The 21,623-nt window shown below is 43.3% G+C and overlaps 1 protein-coding gene across 1 annotated transcript in view; it reads right to left on the bottom strand.

Annotated features, from left to right (window-relative positions):
- Positions 1-19,382, bottom strand: part of nos1 (nitric oxide synthase 1 (neuronal)) — a 36,206-nt gene extending 16,824 nt beyond the window's left edge. The window contains exons 1-10 of the mRNA XM_079269902.1: positions 19,295-19,382; positions 13,494-14,272; positions 11,333-11,435; positions 7,864-8,001; positions 4,988-5,133; positions 4,384-4,546; positions 4,010-4,101; positions 1,716-1,857; positions 1,473-1,612; positions 313-487 (exon numbers count right to left, since the gene is read on the bottom strand). Coding sequence (XP_079126028.1) covers positions 313-487; positions 1,473-1,612; positions 1,716-1,857; positions 4,010-4,101; positions 4,384-4,546; positions 4,988-5,133; positions 7,864-8,001; positions 11,333-11,435; positions 13,494-14,191 — 1,797 coding nt within the window. The 5' untranslated portion in view covers positions 14,192-14,272; positions 19,295-19,382. The remainder of the gene's footprint in view (positions 1-312; positions 488-1,472; positions 1,613-1,715; positions 1,858-4,009; positions 4,102-4,383; positions 4,547-4,987; positions 5,134-7,863; positions 8,002-11,332; positions 11,436-13,493; positions 14,273-19,294) is intronic.
- Positions 19,383-21,623: the final 2,241 nt, after the last annotated feature.

Here is a 21,623-nt window from a genome sequence, read left to right as displayed (position 1 = left end):
GGGAATGATCTTAACATTTGGGTACCTCTGGTCTTAACTGAGATTTTACTCTTTGACTTGTCTTGAGGTAGAACAGTTCAATTTCATTTGCCTATCGAAATACGCACACAAAGTATATGATTGCACAAATAAATGATTTATGTTAAGAGCGTTTGTGACGAAGCACAAGGCGGCTTTAAGTGCTGTTCATCAGTTTTTTTCTCAGCGTGCACAGATAGAAGAAGAAGAAGAAGAAGGGCATTCTGATTGGATCATTTTGGTGGCGTCCGTTTCCAAGGGAGCATGACGCTGTACTTTGGCACAACGCACTACCTCCAGCATGTTGTAGCGTGAGCTGTCGCAGAAGTCCCTCACGCCAATCTCTGTGCCCATGTACCAGCCACTGAAGGGGCAGCAAGTGAACTCCAGACCACCGATCTCCAGCAGCATGTTGGAGACAGCCGGGAGGGCGTACCACTTCAGGTCCAGGTCCTTGAACCACTCGTACCTGGGCAGAGCAAGCAGGGGAATGACCCGTGGGATCTGAAACTATATTTCAACTTCCCTATGCTCCCTACTGAAGTCAGGTGAACGTCCAACATTTACAATATTCACAGTCATTAACTATAACAATGTGGAGCGGTCTTTTTGAGCGCAAATGTTTATTCCTGAGACACGCATCATAAAAAAAGAGAAGTGCAGCCAAAACCAACATTAACACAAACACACCGCTTTTGACAGCATTTCAGTGCTGGACAGAGCCGACAGGACCTCAATCTACCTCCCAGCACTCAGTCCTCACACCCTCTAGAGGGGTTGATAACATCGCTTTCAGTGTGTTGTTTGCAGAGACGGGTCTGATCTGGTAATGATGCAGCGCTGCTGGTGGTCGCGGCCTGTGCCAAGCTGCTGCCAGAGCTGAGGACCGGTTGATGCAGGGTGCGGAGCAAGAGATTCCAATATATTTTTTTTTGGGGGGGGGGGGGGGGGGGGGCAGTGGGCAGTCTGGCAGTGACATCAGTGAGTCAAGGGATTCTGAAGCGATAGTGCTGCGTGCCTCTGTTCGTATGAACACTCGTGTAGCTGTCGTACCCGACTCTTTACCGTGATTACGGGTATTAGATGCAGCAGCTTCATGCTTCAGATCTCAAGGGCATTGTAGCTTTATTAAGCATCAACCAATGTGAGAAAGGTTTTCTTAGAAGTAAAGTGAACCTCACCAACAAGCCCCATGGTTACCACAAAGAGCCGCCATAGCAACAGATAAAGCACGGCTAGCTGTGCTTTCTGGGAACATGCAGCACAGTTGGAATGTGAAAATAATCCAATCAGACTTCTTGGCTGAAAAGTACCCCATTGTTTAAGAAGTGTTGTTAAGAGATGTGCGAGTGGGTGGATGGCATTTCTTTTTGTTGTGCGTCGCCCCCACCGTTCTTTTTTTTTTCTCCATTCCGTATATTTTTTGCACACTTAAGAGGGAAGGCATCACTCACTTTGGGTGTGTGAACGGCACCTCCAGGATGAGGTCTTCGGACAATTCAAACAGCTCAGGGTCGTTCCCACTGGCTTGAAGCAGGAGGGGCAGGACATCGAAGCGACCCTTCGGAGCTTTCCAGCCGAGCTTCACGCAGATCTGGTGACAAAAGGCAACACGCAAGCTGAGCGCAAATAGGACGCCTGACGTTTTCTTTGCAGGTTTACCACGCAGACTTAAGTATAACAATCCTCTTTCGTACTTCGGTGAATTCAACATTAGCGGGGTCTCCGTGGATGTTGTCATCAGGCTGTCTGTAGCCAGCATAACGAATCAGCTGATTGTTCCACACTCGAAAGTCATGCTTGCCGTCCGTCCTCTGAGGAAATATGGTGATGGCCGACCTACCAAAAAAAAGACAAAAAAAAGTCACAATAAGTAACAATCTCATATCTGTAAAAAATCATTGGGAATGACATAATTAGATATCTGAACCGTGCGACAGCAAATTCTTAGATCAATAGCATGTTGATATCTGCACTGTTTAAGGTGAGCCACACAGAGTTTTTCATGCACTGATCAATTGAAATTTTGAGCTATTTGTTGTCCATAAAATGTCTTCTTTATAAATAAAACAGGCAAAATAATACTTTGTATATTTAACCAGGTCGTTTTCTCAAAATTAATTTTTTCTCTGAGGCAGAAATCTCCACCTCAGTAGCTCTTACATACTCGAAACTCTCCAGTTTCATTCATATCTATATGAAGGTTTTTACAGAGGGGCTTGTTCATACATCAATGACAATTTTGAGTGATAGTAAAAAAAACTTTGACAATATTTTAGGAAAATGGAACAAGAATATTGAGCCTGGCTTAATCCAATGTTCAGAGTTCTGCTGTGGAAATGTATGCAAATTAGCAGACATTTAATAAGATAATGGATCATTTGCATATTCAAGCGTTACATTTCGGGAAAACTTGTAATACAAAAAATAATTGGCTTAATCTATGTAATTATCTATTCGTTCAAATGTGTTCCCTGTTCACCTGGAGCGTATGCCCTGAAGGAGTAAGCTGCTGTGCGACAAAGCATTAGATCCCGTGCATGAATATCTAAAGTACATCAATCAACAAGATCGCTAACAGATGGCTGGTACTGTACTCTGTAATCCGCCCAAAGGCCTTTTCAACCATGCTATGTCAGAGGACTCATGGCTTCTACCTTCAGTCTGTTCTACATCTCAGTGGTGTTTTAATGCCATGACGGGGTAAAAAAGAAGAAGAAAGTGTTAATACTGCTAAGCTGGTTGTAAGTCACTGAGGAGGGAGAGCAGCTGGTGTGAATCTGGGCCGGTTGTGCCAGCAGTCTACAGCCACAGGGAACAGTCTGCTGGGGGAACTGGTCAAACCAATAGTCACAGTCTGTACGATCAGACATTTCATTTCACTATTAGCACTTGTGGACAACATATGCAGTGAGGTAATCAATGTCCAAACGAAGCAGGACATATTGTATTCAGCAAGCTAAATGTATTCATTTTTCCAGATGGAGATAAAACTTTGTTGTGCGTGAGTCAAATTGTTTTGACAGACGTATTAGCACATGTAATCACTTAAAAATAGAGAAGTAAAAGGAGAAGATTGTATTAAGTAAAATGACATCCTGTACAGCAGTATTTGATATTTGTGTAGTAATAAGTTGTAACCAATGGCTTAATAAATCATTTACTAATGCTTCATAGATATATTACAACATATATTTCCTTTTAGTTCAAGTGAAACCTATTAAAAAGGGAAATTGATAATATTTTACATGATAATCTCCCACTTGCTACGGATATTTACTGCACTGTTGCGCTGCACAATTTTCCCACTTGAAATCAACCGACTCGTTTGTTTTGTGCATCATTTTAGGTCCCTTCCTTACGTCATATTCATATTTTGTCAAAAACTCTTTTTGTAACATTGACGGGTGATTTGGAATAAGCTAAAGGATTCCAGAAAGTATTGCAAACATGTTGCAATATCTGTATTTACGTGCCTGTGTTTATTTATGTTAAAACCAGCCAGACTGAGAGAGGATGTTCTGCTGGCTTCCATCAACATGTGTACCCGGGCTGTCCCATCGAAGGCCACGCTAAGAGTAGTAATGAGTCAGAAGCTATCCATCCTCCAAGAAGTAAATACGAGGCGTCACATGTGATTAGGACTTGGCAGAACGCGAGAGAGCGCCGCGCAGGTCTGACAAATGACTGCTTGCTAGCCAGGTCTGCCGCCTCGCCAACGAGGGCAGCGATTGGTGCCGAGACGCTGACAGATAGTCAGGCAGCAGATCGCGTCAGATACAGTGTGAAGAGACAGAGCGCCTCGCTGACAGATGGGACAGCGGGTCAAGTCAGGGCAGTTGACGATTGAGGGGGGGGGATGAGATGCACCGAGCAACAGATGGTGGAGGCAAACATGTGTAGGAACACAAGCGGGAGTTGAAGACTAGAAAACATGATAAGGAAACCAGACGAATAGTTGAGCTGTGTGTGCGTTTGTACTTGTTTTCACCTCAGGTTGCCTTTGTTGGTGGCGTACTTGAGGTGGTTGCAGATGTAGTTGTACATTCCATGAGCTGTTGTGCAGTCTCTAGCGTCAAAAACCTAGGAAGCAAACGTGAAAGTGAAACCTCAGGGGAGCAGGTTTTACGCACAGCGAAGTGCTTTGAATCCACAAATCATATAAAAATAGGACTTTTTTTCTGTGTAAGCTGACGTGTTACAGTACAATGACTGAACCCAAACAACAGCTATAGATATCTCTGAGCATCTTCGATATGCAGAATCCATATTGATCCACATTACCTTTCAAAATGTCCGAAACAACACGTAAAGAGTGGAAAGCATCGCCAGCCCCATGTCTATTATGGGCTCCCTGTCTCGTACCTGTAGTTTGGACCACTGGATCCTCCCGACGCATCGGGAAGCGTTCCTCCAGGCGTGCTTGGCCCCATAAATCAGTTCGGTGTCTTTCAGCTGGTAAGTTCCTGAAGCTTCAATCTCCTTGGTCACCTCCTCCAGCCTGTCCACATGGGCCTTAGAGGCAAACCTGCAGGCAGGACAGATGCACAGCAGAATAAGAGAACATGTAGGCCGCCGTACAGTACGGGTGGAGCCAAATCCAAATACGGCAAAAGCATCAGCTTCAAAATTCAGCAAAGCAGAAATAGTGAGTTCTAATAGCTTTTTTTTACAAATACGCTAAAAAATGATTTGGTTTTTGGGGAAGAACAAAAGCCACGAGCTGGTGTTCCTCATATAACTGAGCACGGTGGGTATTCATGCTCCACCTGCTTGTGGAGATGTGACAGGAAGATAATAGAGTGGAAGGGAGCCGGATAGAGTCATTGCTATATGACAAAAAGACAATGCAGAGAGTAGAAGCGTAATAAGCAATGCAAATAAAAAAAAACATATGAAGTATTGACATTAATTGCAACAATTAATTAACTTAACTCTCAACTCTGCAGATGTGACAGGCCGGGCTCACCTTTTGATGGAGGTGTAGTACTGGTCTATGAAGTCAGTGGCCAGTGGCAGAAGCTCCTCTTCGGTTCGGACCTCGTCTGGTTTGCGGACGTGCTGGTTGGGCATCATCACAGAGCCATTGCACACATTTTCAGAGCAGATTGGCAGCTGAAAAAGACAAACACCGTGGCAGATGAGGGAGGCTTTATCGGGGATTAATTTAGCTTGTTGGCTTCTCTTCATTGCCAAATTGCAACTGGAGAGCCAGGTGATGGCGTATGGTACAGCTCTCTGGTAATGTATCTGCAAATATCAACAATGTTTCCTCTCCAGCGAAGAATGACACCAACAGAAGATACCACGTCGGCTCCCCGTGTGTTCAGGCCTTCAGGATTCACTCACAAGAGACTGTGATCTGCATCCATCTCCGTGTTGTGATTGAATGCAAAATGAAAGAGGCACGGCAAACTCCTACTTTTCAAAAGCCAGAGCTATCACATTACCATTCCGTCTGTATTCATTTTGGATTAACTGGCCAAGTCTCGGTTCTGCTTCATATGAAACAGACGGAAATGCTTCAATTGAACTTCATGCAAAATAGAATCACTCAAAAGAAAAGAAAACTAATCTAAGTTCACTTTTTTTGGCTGCTCTTCGAGCTGCTGTGTGAACCATAATCAGTACGGCTTTTTTGGGTGCTGTGGAAAAATATGTTCACCTGAAATATTTTACCAGACAACGTACTGCTGTGTACTGCTGTGTTCAGAGAAATGAAGATATGGAATAGTCATCAGTCAAAAAGAGTTTCAAGAAATACTTGACGGCACAGAACACCCGCCCCTTACGATATCTGCTTTTTATTTAAATTGGGTTTCCTTTCCTCAGTCACTGCATACACTTTGTTGCTTTTAGTGGCACTACAACTTTATTTTACAGCTGTATCAAATGTTATATCAAATTTACTACTCGCATATATTTTGTTTGTTATGTTTGTCATCGTTGTCATTTTTTATTATTGTCTATTCATTCTTCTTTTGTAGTTTGCTTGTTTTTATTTAGTTTTTGTGTCCTTTTGGACACACAAACTAGACTTTCTTGCTAACCCTTCACTACTTTTTTCCTCGAATAAAAAGGCGTCAATATGATTTAGACCACAAAAGAACTGCAACTGTATTTCGGTATGCAAGGCCAACAGACCATTGGTAGATCACATCCATCCACGCCAAAAGGTTTTCAAATTCCAGTTGCATCATAACATGTTTCACTTGGTTCAGATAAAAGGCCAGTTCTTATTGTAAGTTCCGGACTCTGAATGCACACGAGGGATCATATTAACAGTTTGACAATCTCTTTCATTACATGGCTGGCACGCATGTTAATGAATGAGCAAGTCAGTGAGTCACGGATTGCTTATCTTTCTATTAAGCGGAGACAGGAAGAGCGAGGAGGAACCACAGAAAACAGACAGATGCAGAGGGAAAATTGCTCAATCGCTGAGCGCAACCTTGTGTGGTCAGTTTAATGTGATTGGAGTTGAAGTCAGCCGTCACTTTGGTTTGCCTAAATGCCTTCACCAGCTTAGAGAGATCGAATGAGCGCGCGAGAGCGGACGACAGGAACGACGGCGGAGAGGAAATTTGACACTGACCCCCAGCGCTGCTAAAATTGGCTTGTTACGCTGAACCACACACTTGCACTGTCCAAACACCCAAGACGTGGACCAGCAGTCCGCCAAAAATAAACTTCCCTTCGTGTTCCTTCCAACAAATCAAACCCCTCGCTCGGCAAAAAGATGAGAAAGTAAATTGGAGTACGAATATGTGAATGAAAAGACTAAAATAAAAAGCTGGGAAAGGGTAATTGACAAGAGAGGACAACAATGCGGAGACAAAACAACATGAAGAGTAAGAGGTGCCAGAGTGAAAGAGGGGAAATGGATGAGTAGGGAGTGTTAAAAATAAAACAAAGCAATCACTCTTGCTCCAGCACGTCCGCTCATCATACCGCTCTGGGCATTCATGCCAGCCAGCTGTCCTTTTCGAGAAAGACGGATCATCCTCGAATACAGCAGCGTCTGTGATATATAATAAATCTGAAGATGCTATTACGGGCCATTCATTGGGATGCACCGCCTGTGTCCGATAAGTCAGACGTAATTAGGCTGCCGTTTGCCGTTTACGAATGGCGGCTGTGTTTTGGGGGGTGAATGCTTAAGCAGCGGTGCTCACCTTGTGCTCGGTAGACTGGCTTACTTACTAGAAGGAGAAGCCCTTGGCTGCATGATAAAATGGAAAGATGAACGGGGATCTATCACAGAGAACCCTTTTCTTAGCAAATTCTTTGCATGCAGCTTTTTGTTTTTTCACCAGCAATCTAAGTTTTATGTGAGTTTTTAGCTTTTTGAAGCCACCATGAGTGGAGACTGTCATCTTAAGTCATTTGCCCAAAAATTGCATTGTTTCACGCTCTAAACATCACGTTAACACTCAACAAAAGCCTCTAGTGGCCATTTAATGTGGAGGACTCGGGGCCTTTTCCCACAGAAGTCGTGAGAAATAAGCAACATGAAAATGCTAAATTCTCGCCTGAGAATATTATATGTTGAGGGCTTTTGTTTTGAAAGGTACGAACAAAAGGAGTGGATCAGGTCTGTCCTAGAGTCAACACACAAACAACCAAAACGTGCGCAACAGAACTCGAAATGAAGTCGTTTTTGCACAGCTGCTGTGATGCAGCACATTACAATTGCATCATTTAGGCGTTTCTATTTTTCTGGTCACTTGGCGCCAGTAGTTTACTTCACTTTTCCCCCGTAGTGAAGGGTGTCAGGGCATAGAAACCATAGCACCTCACAGCCTTCTTAAGAGCCACCACTGAGCTGATTTCCATGTGCCTCACCTTGCTGGAGCTGTGGTGGAGCGTGTCGCTGTAGACGGTGCCAGTCTCCCAGTTTTTGATCTTGATGAAGCGGGGGCATTTGGAGGGGCTGCCGTTCTGCAGTGACCTAGTGGGCGAGGTCCTGTCCTCAGCCGGCGGCTGGAAAGAGCACAGAAGACAATTACTCATCAGTCTTCACGTCATGTCTTTGTGCCGTGTCCGGCTAAGCGGCGCTGACATCTCAGACACCTTTCGTGCAAGCCGGGTAAGTCGTTCATGGCTTGGAGTCATACTGTGGTGGGCCTTTGATTGCGGGGAAGTGATACGACTACCACACAGGGACATTGATTGTCAATTGTAAAATGGGGATATCATAAGTAATATCGAGAGGAACTTTAACAGGAGTTATTGAACTATCTCTCTGTGTGGAATAACGACTATTTGTTCTCAAGGAAAGTCAGTTTGTCATTGTCCTTAAGTGTCTCTAGCACAGGAATATGCACAGAAACTACTTACATTGTCTCCACTCTCCGGTTCTGTTTTACATCCTGTTCCAGGATAAAGGCAATCAACATTTAACAGCAGGTTGATGGCAAGCTAACTCTAGGCTCGCTGCGTTTTCCAATAGCTATTGACTTGTGAATGCCTGCAATTTAACCCCAAAGCCGCCTGTAAGTGTTCCTGTAGAAAATGGCACGGAGTAATCAATGCCGCACCCTGGACGCTCTTTCATCGTCTCCCAGAGCATTGTTAACCGCACAGTGGAGCATCTTCTGAACGACAGCGCCACAATCATCATCCTCGCCGGGGACACGAATACCAACAGAGTCGCGCCAGTCGGGTCTCATTGTCACTTCGCATCTTCTCAAACAGCAGAGAGGAATGAGGTGGATTGAATTGAACTTTGATTTTGCACACGCTGAGGATAAGAGCTTAGTTCCCGTCTGTTCACGCTCCAACAGCAGTAAACCCCCACTGTGCGGCTCAGATAGGACACAGGAAGAAAGATCATTGTACCGGAAAGAGCTCTCAAAGAAAAGCAGATGCAAGGAGTTAAAGGTTGTTGACAGAAGAAGCAGAGCAGTGGCGTAGTTGAATATGAATGCGAGGTCAGCTATTAAATGATGCATGTCCAATTGACCTTTTGCTAAACCCCTCCCCCGAACAGAGATTGCCCAATCACAGCTTCGCCAATGCAGCTAGGATTGGCAGGTCCTTCAAGCTCTGTGTCCGAAATCACTCCCTCGTTCACTTGTTCACGAACCACTCAATTATCAGCAGTAATTTGCGATTTGTACACTTACTGATCCTCATCATTTCACATTACCACCGACTGCTGTAGAGTTGCTCAATGGCAGTTTTCACATTTGTGAAATGCAGCTCAATTCACATCTTTATTTGGATTTTGGGAAAAGTGAAGCGAAAGAAAAAGTCAGCCATAAAACATTTTCCAACCGAGTCATGGAGCCGACGTTGGCGTACTGTAATAAACTCCACAGCTGATAAAACGGTTCTACCAACATTTTAGTCTGCAATAGACGGTCACCACCAACAAATTTCAGCTTGTTTTTATCCAACTCTGAAATCAAGGACACATTGTTTTGTAAATTAGTACAAATTCAGAGTGTAAATCTGCCGGGCATAGCAACAGTAGCATGTCTTAGCAATTACAAAGTACAACACTGACGGAAAAACAATCGTATAGGAGGGACAACGTTGAGCAGATCACGCTTCCTCATCTCCTTGTTTGCTAATGCACAAACTAAGTCTGTTTTAATGACACAGACCTCCCTCTTGTCGTCCATGTTACTGGGATAAATTGCTGGACCACACATACACTTACTTGTAAATCCCATCATGCCTCATTTACCTAAATGTCAGGAATAAGGTGTGGCTGTAACAGAAGGGAACGTCCATGGAGCTGGAAACGAAGATAATTGAAGCTAATCTGATGATTTCATAACAGGATGTAATGACCAAAGACTCTGGTAAATGCAGTTACACAGCCAAAGTTTCTCATTCAACCATCAATTAAAACTTCAATTAAAAGAAAGCGAGACTGACAGCCTCAGAAGTGGAAATAGATAGTCGTTAAATATTTATATGGTTTAGTCATGCACATTTATGGTTTGACATCTGGTACCTCATTCAGTGGTGATTAAGCACTGAGTGTAACAAAACAAAAGAAGGCGCAGAGGCATATCTTCGCATTCAACGGCTCATCAAACAGGTGGTGTCTCCAGAGAGCACTATGCTGGTGGAATTTGACAGAACATTCTGTCACCTTTCCTTTGCAACAGGCATTTCAACATTAAATTAGAGGCAAGAGTGGAAGCTCAAACTGAACGCACTTGGAAAATCCATCCCCAAATTGAGAAAAACTAATTTGCAGGCCATCAACATGCCGCTTGAAGTCCGTGTATTTAAATTGTACAAAGTTTTCTTAAGTGTCTGACGAGAGCCTATCGAATTAAACACTTAGTGATGAGCCATCAAAGTTAGCATCAGTGTCTAGTAAAACGCCTGCAGGGGAGCTTTTTGTTAATGAGTCGGTACACACACACACACACACACACACACACACACACACACACACAACACTTTCCCAACACTCTTTTCTAGAAGCACACATTTCCTCAGTCTGAGCACACACTACCAGGAAAGAGATCTGGCTCCTGACCACATCATACATATCCTCTCTTACCGCCATCAAGAATGCACCCCCCCCCCCCCCACTCTCACACAGATATTCTCACAAACACGCACATTAACGCCCTCTCTTCTTTAACTTTTTACTTTCTTCTCTGTTAAGCACTTTGTGATGTTATGTCTGTGAAAAGCGCTCTGTAAATAAATTTCATTCATTCATTCTCTGCAGGTCTGAGGGGGCTGCATCATTTCTACAGGGGCCACGTTTGATGGAGAGCGACGGATCAGCAGCTGCACGTATTCATTAAGCCTCCAGGAATCATTTCGCCCCATCCGGCCCCATTGACGGGAGCTGGAGCAACATCACAAGTGGGTGGATAACGTGGACCATGTGCAGATTACGACGCTATCCCTGTCACAGACTCACCGACCTGTGACCAGACCCTTCTGTGTGGAGGGCATAAGCTGGAGTTAATGCAGCATCAGCGTCCCCCCCCCCGGAAGGATCTAATGCCTAGGTGATGGGAAGCAAAGGCTTTTCTGCTATGTGCAAAGAAGCAACACAGATGTGCGTGCTCAGTATCTAAAAGCATGAAAAGTGTGGATTATTGTACGAGGCTATAAAGCCACAGAGGCAAAAGCAGCCATGGATGCACATGCATTATACAGCTGCAGGTTCACTCAGCAGGCCTGCTCATGAACATTTGCAAACACACGCACACACAGACACAAGGATTTAGAGTTACTGAGCAAAGAGGGTAGAGGACCACCAACACATGCTCACACATGATTTCTTCTATCGCTAAATCATTTCAAGGGCTGAACATTTGTTTCGTCTTACCGTGTCAGTGTCAGCGTTGTGGAGCTCCACCGGCATGTTTTCCAGCATTCTGTTGTTATCTGACACCAGCTGGGGAGACGTGCCATTTCCCACGCCAAGGTCCCTGGAGATCACACACAATTTTCTGTCAGGTGTGTGTGCGCTCACATCTGGTGCAAAAATAGCGCTTTCATTTGAAGCCAGACAAACAAACACACAGGCAGTAAACAAGACGCCTTTCTTCCATCTTTACAAATAAATAAACCACGGACTTGTACACTCTCCAAAATGCTATTAAATCAGGAATCCCTGCACAATTTCTAAAGGGTCTGCACACCCACACAGGTGTTTTCTCTGTTCGGGCCTTCGTGGGTGTGTAGACGGAGCTTGGCTTGTGTTTTTTCAGTGTTTCCCGTTTGCACCCCTTGCGGTGCTGCAGTGGGACAACTTGCTCCTCCATGTCAGCCTCAGTGAGATTGTTGGTGTGAGCCATAAGAACTCAAAAGAAGGAAATAAGACAACCTTGTGAGTGACAAGGGTAAGTCAGGTACCTAAAAATTAATTGCTGCCACTCAACAACAGGATATGAAGTGTGAGCGGTGTCGCTCTGGGCTGTAACGAAACAATCCTAAGAGTCTAAAGGAGAAGGGGGGGAGGGGACATGGCCGTGCTGCTGAATGCATAAACACGGCAAACTCATCGGCGTGTGATTTCAAGTATGCGTTCCTGCAATCGAAAAACGCCCACACACATATCGCCATCGACCGACTTTCACACTCCCCCGCTGCCCAATGTCTCTCATGAGCACGTGCCAATTGTAAATCCTCACAGGCATCCCTTGTCCCCTTCACACTCCCTGTCACGGGTGTATCTCTTCGCTGCGTGAGCATATTTATCCCCACAATTCAGAGGTGGAGTTCAGAGGCGCAGCAACACAGAGAGAAGTTGCATGAGTCGTTTGTCATTAGCTCTGATGCAGCGCGTCGTCAGCCTCATGCTGGATTGTGAAACCGTAACCGCTTCTGCTCTGAAAACAAGCAGACAGTTATGATTAATAGTCACCAAGAAATAATTTGAGAGAAGTAATTTCATAAACGTCCCCAGGAAGAACGAAAACACATTATTGGCTATTCTTTTCACAATTTGTCTCATTAGCTTTTACTTTGAGCTCTTCAGAAAACCGTCTACCAAAGGATAATAGGATATAAGCAGATAAAATGAAGTTAGCTCCAGCCTGGTGCCGACCAAATGTCAACATGGTCTTGAATGTTGTCGGATTAAACGTTAGATAAATAGATAACTGAGACGCCAATATCAACAGTACACTGTGCAGACCATTTAGAGTCGGGGATGGAATATTGGCGCAGACTGACGCCTTATGAAACGCTTTGTCCGGGGTTGAGACTTAAAACTAACTTAAAGCACTCCGAGCGCAACATTTGTCAGTCTCCCTCGTTAAATGTTGAAAAGGAAACATGCTGAATCCAGAATTGTTGCCAATTTCACGCGTCTCAACGACATGCTTGCTGAAACACTGCTGCACCCGACCTCCGACGTTTCGCTCTCTTGCAAGCTGATAATAAATGGTCTCATGAGAAGTGTGAGATAAGCTTTGTGTGGCAGACTGCTAATTGTGGTCTACTGTGTCACATTATTCTGGGAATTGACATCAACACTAATGCAGCGAATATAATCCTATGTCTATCCCAACATATTTGTAGGGGAAGTGTAGTGTCAAACTATAGCAGTCAGATTGCAATATCATTCTGATACGTGCAAACTATTATTCAGAGTTTATGTAAACCTGAATAAGGACAGTCGTCCCAGTAAACTGAAGAATGTCAACCGCAATCATCATGAATGTTGTGACAGTAATTACTTGGCACTGGACACAGAGTCATATTAGGTGACCGAGAGCCTGTCTGACAGCTGCTAGTACAATGCAGCTGGTTCAGGTAGTTTAGGGACAGCAGGGCAAAGTGAGTGGGGAGACTTCCTTCCAATCAGAGGACCAGGTGTAGGCTCTTCTGTGAGCCACTAACCACTATGTTGGCGAGCCCTCGACTTAAATTGTGATTCTATTGCTACAAAGGCTCCGACTCCGACTCCGACTTGCACTCTGGAGGGGTACGAACACAAAGACACTAACTGAGGGTTCAGTAACTATCACATGACGAGTTACCAGGCCGCTTGGATCTCAGCATCTCTCCTCCCTGCATTCCTCTGGCCTTCTATGTTGATCTCGTTTTTGCTGTTTTTGATGAGGCGCAGCACTGGTTCGATCTCCTTCAGCAGCGCGTTGTTCTCCTCCATCCCGTTGCACAGGAGACCGCCGCGGCTCCCGTCCTGGGCCTGCACGCCTCCCTTCTGCAGGAGGGACTGGGTGATGGATGGAGATGACAGGTTCTCGATGGCCCTGAGCTGGGGCTCCTTGTTGACCTGCTGCCCGGGGCCGAATGGGCTGAGAGAGGAGCAGTGCTCGTAGGACTTTGAAGGTGGGAAGGCGGGACGCGTGACCCTCACTGTGCGTTGGCGGCCGTCTCCAGACAGGGTGGTCTCCAGGTGGGTGGTGAAGCCCTCGGGCCCACGGAGGATCAGCACGGCGTGGCTCTCGGGTGACACGTTCTTCAGCGTCTCCAGGGCCCGTTCATAGGACAGGTCCACCAGGGGCTTGTTGTTGACAGCCAAGACTATGTCGCCCACCTGCACAAGGCCGCACTCCTCTGCAGCGCCGCCGCGGATCAGGTCGGACACGATGACAGGCGGCTTGGACACCCTCTGCTTCACCAGAAAGCCCAGACCGCCGACCTTCCTCTTGAAAAGACGCACCGAGATGATGTTGGGCTGCAGCTGGCAGACTGTGGGCTCTGACTCCTGCATGGTGCCTGCGCGTGTGTGTGCGTGTGTGTGTGTCCGATTGTGTGAGTGCGAGTGAGAATATGTGTGTCCCCAGGGATGTTTCTGAAAAGCAACAGAAGGAAGAGGGGAAATAGGAAGTTCTATTAGTTTTAGAGGAAATTACCAGTGTGTTGATTTAACATGAGCCAAAGAGGGTGCATGAGTCATTCAAGCAGAGTGTCATATTACACAGATCATTAAGTGCAGTTGAGCTGCGGATGCAAAATATCGCCATGGACATGAAAAATTCTATTTTCCAATTGATCAGACCTGCTCGCGTGATCCTCAATATTGGCATCACGTGACTAAACACTGTGTCAAAGTGTAATGTCGTAAATGCAAATATTGGCTACAGTAAATTAAACCGCAAGACTCAATGTTAACAGGTTCATGGGATTTGGACCCCAGCACAGAGTACAATTGTATGCTACTTTTGTGGTATTTCCATTTTAAGCTATACTATATATATGAAATAGTGCACTTTTAACAGCTACATATTTTAAATGGTCAGTTTATAGAATACATTATTGTAGATTAGACCACTCAACAGTATGGAGAACATGTAAATGCAGCCATGATATCGATTCAATACTATCGCCTAAAATCATTGGTGCATTCTGCATTACATATTTGTATGTGTATTTTGCTGGTTTGAGTGATGGACGTTTATCATAAAGAGTATTTTTACTAGGATTGCTACTTTAATTTCTTCATGGACAAGAGAACTGAAAGTGTCAGACGCTATAATAAAACGTTTTTGATGCACAGCAAGCGTGTCAGCAGTTTTTTGGAATGTATAGGCTACGTAAAAAACACACAAAAAAACCAGTAATACAGTTCCAGACTTTGAGAAATGTTATGTCATAGCAATACAAATGAAAGAAAGTTTCATTCATAAAGACATTGAGTGAGTGAGTGAGTGAGAGAGAGAGGCTTCAGTTTACAAAAGCAGTAAATGTCAAGCTCTGAAATCAAATTATCTTAATTAACTGGGAACAAATCAAAGATAGAAGAGTAAAAGCTGTTCATTTGAAGATTAGTGCATTTGTGCTTTATCAAAAAGACATCTGATCTCCCCATCATCGTTTTCAAGAACTGGGATCATTCGATTGTGGAGTTTTCTTCTAAAGATTTGTCTTCTAATGTCTTAACCTTGCTCCCCTGGGGGGGGGGGGGGTCACAACACCTCTTATTTTAGAGCTCGGTGCAACACTTGGCACACCCGATGCGAACATTCCGTTCAGCTCTGCCGCGTGCTGCGCAGTACAAGGGGGCAGGCACGCGGCGGAGCGAGAACATTCAGCACCAAGGTCAGCGCTCCGCTCTTTACAACAGCCTCTCTGAATGCTGCCCGTTCCCACACTTTACGCTTTGTGTTATTGTTGGAATGCTGTTAAGCATTCCAACTATTGTTCTTCGAATCTTTATTCAACTTCTTCCATTTCTTCCGTCACACTTCTTCTTCATTTGTTAAGCTACAGAAACCGTTCAACTATTAAAATGTTCAGCTCTTTCACCAGAGGTCTGCTATGACTTTTCATATTTCTAACCTTTAAACTTTTTGAATTATTAAGCTTTTTATTTTCAATGGGATCCCTATGGAGAATATTTTCAAATGGCTTCAGGCACACAGGTGTTCGCGATTGAGCCAATTAGTGATGTTGATAAACACACAGACTCACCCACTACCCAAATATTATATATATATATATATATATATATATATATATATATATATATATATATATATATATATATATATATATATATATATATATATATATATAATATTTGGGTAGTGGGTCCCGGCTTGTCATTAAGGGGTGATGGTGGGTCCCGCAGCCAGACCAGTTGAGAACCACTGTACTACTACTATTACAAATATCACTACTGCTACTTATTCTCATGCTACTAATAATACTTCTACTACTACTATTGCTACAAATATCACTACTTCTGAAATTTGTTTAAGCTACAGAAATTGTTCAAATATCAAAATGTTCAGCTCTTTCAGGAGAGGGGTGCTTTGACTTTTCATATTTGTAATCTTTAAACTTTTTGAATTAAGCTTTTTGCAATTTTCTTTTGAATGGGATCTCTATGGAGAAAATCTTCAAATCCTGTTAAACTTCAACTTTCAAAGCCTTCTTCTTCTTCCTCATACTTTCAGCTACAGACACCACAGTTAGACATTTCAACGAGAAGGTTTTTCAGCAGTGCAGTTTAAATGCTTTCGGGCTTCAACATTTTTCAGACAGATAGTCTCCCATTTCTTAATTTTCAGCAATTTTTTCACAATTAATTTCAGCTTTCAGCATTCCAACGCATTTTCAGCAGGAAATGCATTTTCTAGTTCTCTCTGCTCCCCCGCAACACTCGGTTTGATTTTCTTTCCAGCAGAGGAAGGGGATGCCCTTGAACGTGTGATGTCGCTGCAATATGAAACCAACTTCCACAGAGCCCAATGTGCGAGGCGCTGGCTTGTACGTGCAACCGATTTAACTCCACTTTGCATATCAGTAAAAAGAATATCACACATTGAAGGGGTGAGGTGTTTGGTCCGTGGCGCGCGTTCATAAATACTGACTGAACTGTCCCGGGGCACAGGAATAACTTGAGTGCGCGGCACTTCCATCCTCACTCTGTGTAGCGGCACCCTACGAAGATCTGGAATTGCCAATATGAGACGATTGATTGAAATGCGCTCTGATCTTGAATATTAAAATCTTCTTCTTTTGCTAGGTGTCTGACCTGGGTATAGGATTAACTTCGATTATAATGTCATAATTAAAAGACTTCATAAAAGCCGGTAACGATGAATTATTGGTGATTCGGAGCTAAATAAACGTTTCATCAAAGAAAATCGTACTTCTATGAAGATGTTAGATTATAATTATTTGTACATTAACACATTATCCGTCTGTCAAGTACATCATTACATACGGTGGTACAGAAACCACGTGTCAGCTATTCATTAACTGGCAGTTAATTCCCGGTTGGTTTCTCTGGTATTTCAACTTCTTTGTAAAGTTTGAACTAGTTTTAGTCGTTTGTGAAAAGAGCTTTGCATTTAAACGTTTAGCATATTTTCAAATGGAGACAAACGCATACCAACAGCACTGCACTAACAGGTTTGTCTCAAATCATTGACCAAAGAGCTGGGCCACGTTTTGTCGTATATCATTATTCAACAGCAGTAAAACAAATGTGGACTGCATGTTGCCAACATAAGTCCACACATCATATGAGCTACAATTGTGCGTGTTGCTACCGATTGAAAAAAACCCATTAACCAATCACAAAATGCAAAGAAAATCGATTGACATCATTTCAATCTCATGAATACACAACTGTGGAACACACCAGAACTCCACACACATGCAAGGGGCCTCGCAGCACTGCTCTCCTCAAAACAAGCGACACAAATTGCGCAAGATGTTCCCGTCAAGATTAAGTCTCATTGGTATTTCCCATAGCAACAAGTTGTGCCGACTTTTGGCAAAAATACAAATAGCATCGCCAATAAGGCGAAACACATCTGAGCCACAGGTTTGCACACTCGTTCAGGAATACTCCTTCCACCCTCAACAATCTCAGCTGTACTTTATTTATTATTTATTTTTTTTAAACAGCTAAAATACGATTACAACATCAATTTGTCTGAAAATGCTGGGAACTTGTTCAGTTGGGAGTTGAAAGAGCAGATATTTATTGAATATCTCCAAAGTCATAATGCGTTTGTTGGTGAAATTTGGTCTACTCAACTTAATGTCAACACATTTTATGTTTCATATTAAAAAAAGCATAGGCCTACATATAGAACTATATCTACTGCCAACAAGAAGCTTCCAGGACATCGTTATATGGGAGAATTTCCATACAATAATGTAAAACAAGAGGGCTTACTGCAGTAATGCGCATGCGCAAGACTGGTTCGACTTCGAAGGTAGCACCTGCCAGAACGTGCAGGACTTGCTGCGCAAGATGACCGAGTTCATGAGGCGAGCACGAGGCTTCACGCCACATACTCCGTAATGAATTGTACGACTGCATTACAATAAAGCATTCAGGAATTACCACCTTTTGTTTAATTTCATGCTGTTCTCGATGCGCTCTAGGCTGTAGCTTTTAGCGTCAGCATCTTAGCTTGTAGGATACTCCACCGTGGTCCTGGACCAACAGTAAACATAGCTTAACATGCTGCCAGACTATTTTTTAACAACACTCTAGTGTGTACTGTTGGCTTGCTTGTGTGACTGGCTTCATGGGCTGTGGCTGTAGTCTATATCTATGCTCAAAAGGTATAGCAAACTCTTATTGATATTATTTATTAACAGGTGTCCACTACATGGCAGACCATCTGGAAAAGGCTCGTGGCGTTGAAAAGAAAAAACACTTAAAGAAGGAAAGGGGGATTTGTTTATTTTTTGCACTGTCAATAATCATGTCATTTTCTATTTCATTGTAGCTAAATAGCACTGTTTATGTTAAACTTAAGTTGTTGCTTGATGAATACAAATTAATTGTAGCCTGTGTCACATGGGTTTATTTGTTCTTAATTGGAAACTGTGGATGTGTTTATAAATTACTACTTTTACAGTGAACATTTCTAAGGTTAAAAATGCGTTAAAAACTGGATTAAAATTGACTTGGTCTTGTCACCGAATGTGTGTAGAGGTTGATTCACATTTGGACCAGATTTCACTGGTTTGCAAAGCTTTCAACGGAGCAATTTGGATGTGGTTTCATAGTTAAGCTCCAAAACGATGCTATTATTAGCACAATATAGAGGATGCAAAATGACACTATTGCAAATACAATGTGATAATGCTCTGAATGTAAATGTCAATGCAACGTCTTCAACAAGTCGATAAAAAAATAAAAATGAATAAAACAAACTTTTACTATTGAACAATTTTGAGCGTCTTTTGACCGGTTACATGGTCGTTTTTTAACGTCTTTTCAAACGGAAAGGGCAGCTCTTCTACATCCTCATCCACCAGGGGAATGCGCAGCATCATTTTCCTCAGAAACAAAAGAATACATATAAAAAGGGAGCAGAGTGGATTAAAGGGAACAACTCACCCCCCTGAGAACAAGGTCGCTGTCACAACGACCTGCTGCAGCGAACTTGGGATAAAACTCCTGCGCTCCTGCGTCTCTTCCTCAGCAGCGGCTGCACGAGTCCGTCATCCAAACAAACAAAAAAACGTCTCCAAGCCGCAACCACGCGCTCTGCCTCTCTAGAGACGAGGCACGCTTGTGCCTTTTCTCGCGCACCGGGGCGCCTTATAAATGCAGAGCAGCGGGAGGCACGGTGACGAGCTGGGAGAGAGAGCCGTGCGCGGGCATTTAAATGTAACGGTGGGTGGGTTTAGTTGTGTCGGATATCGTCATCACTCAGCATGCAACAGACTCTCCTCATATTCACAATCCTCCCGGAGCCCGCTGTAGGCCTTGTGAGTGGGGGGGGGCGCGGTGTGGCCCTTCTCGCTTTTGATTGCGAGCTCTTAAACTTGCAGTGAGTGAGCATTCTTCAAGTACTTACAAAGTACGTTCAGGTGGAGACACTTTAAAACTGGAAGCACACCTGCCTAATGTGTGGCTCATTAGGTAACGGTCAACATCCTGAAAGACAGAAAAGAGACAGCACACAGGACACAGACCCCTAGTGGAAGGGACGGGTCATAACACATGAGAACGTAAAACAATATTACAATAATATGTAGGCCACCATTGTGGCTATTTATTTGAACTTTTTACCCCCTGATTTGGACGTCTTCCAGGCTCTTTCCTCACAACACGAGAGGTCTTTTTCTACTTGTTTTTCTCAAAACAGCTTCAATGACAAAATGAAATGTTCGATGAATAAATCGGTGGAATATAATCGGTGTATCTCTGCTTCCAATCCTCTGATTTCATGTGTTTTTATGTTCCATCTTTAATCCTTAATGTTTCTGAGGAAATATAAAATGCCTGGCTGAACACCCACACTGCCAGCAATTGTGGGTAATTCCCTTGGGCAAAGTCTGCAGAAATGCAGATTTACGGAAAGGGTTCATAAAGGGTGTGGAGATTTGGATTTGGCCTCTGAGTACCTGCGCATGCGTGTTCGAGCAGTAAGCACACCCACTTGTTTTACATGAATGTACAGACTTATAATGTACACTGCTCTCATTACGATGTCCTGGGAGCTTGTTGTTGGCAGCGCGTCTATAGTTCCTTATTTATGACAGTTTATATGAAGCATTAAATACCTTTAAATCACGTCTTCGTGTTGACTACATTTCACCGACCGGTTACTTTGGAGAAATGCGTTCAAAGTAACCAACATCATCTGTCTTTCAACCTACAACTGAAAAACATCATCAGCATTTTCAAACATTGGTGTTTTGTTATGTAACCGTCTTGGCTGTTCAGACCAAATATAATCCAGTTTTCAACAAGAAATCATCGTTGAAATCCCGGTTGGTGCTCACTGGGGTATTAGGAACTGTGATGGAAAAGGCTGAAGAGCATGAGATTTGACTAAAAGTGCAACTCAGGGGTTAAAAGAAAAACCCTCTTGATTTACGTCACACCAAACACCTCTTCTTACATTACAAATGCAAGTAATAAAACACAGGCATGGCATTTATGAGAAGAGTCCAAAACTCCTGTTCGCAGCAGGGAGAAAACAAATGAGCACCAGAAGACCTTAAACTGACAGAGAGACTAAAAGCAAATGTAATCAAGCTGCCAGCCTTTTTAGAGATTTTATTCATTTTATTTCGCCTTCATCTTTCCAAGAGCATCACATTAAGATTGAAATCCTTCTTCAAAAGACCATGTGCGGATGAAAAACAACAACTGAAACCAATAGCCTAAAAAAGAAGACAGTTTATTGAGCGTTTACCTTTACAGGGTTTTTGAATTGTGCCATAAGGTGATCCCTTTTTAAATAATTATGCATGCAGGGAGCCTGAAATAGAAGCAGATAAGTTAATAGCTCTTTAACTCAACTATATTCTACAATCGAAACAAGTCACGTCAAAAGGCTGTTTCACCAGACTTCTGGCACGTAGAATGGCAATAAAAGAAGAAAGGATGAATAAATAAATGAAACTGAGCAACAGTGGTCGAGGGAGAAGAGAGAGGACCAGACTGCGTTGGCACACTGAAGTCAAGGCTTCAGTTTACAAAAGCTCTTTCAAGCTCTGTAATCAAATCTTCAAAATGAACAGGGAATAAATTACGAAATGAATTAACAACAGTTGTGTATTTGAGGGTGACAACAGAGATAGTGGAGCTGTATCAAAAGACTGGGATCGTTCAACAGTTGAAATAGTCGTTACATTTTTGTAGGTTTTGTCTTTTTATGTCTCAAGAGACGAAACACTTCTCCCCTGCGTGTCACAACGACCCTTGTCAAACA

This window comes from Melanostigma gelatinosum (assembly GCF_949748355.1).
Source record: "Melanostigma gelatinosum genome assembly, chromosome: 6".
Classification (NCBI taxonomy): domain Eukaryota; kingdom Metazoa; phylum Chordata; class Actinopteri; order Perciformes; family Zoarcidae; genus Melanostigma; species Melanostigma gelatinosum.
This window is presented reverse-complemented; position numbering and strand designations above follow the sequence as displayed.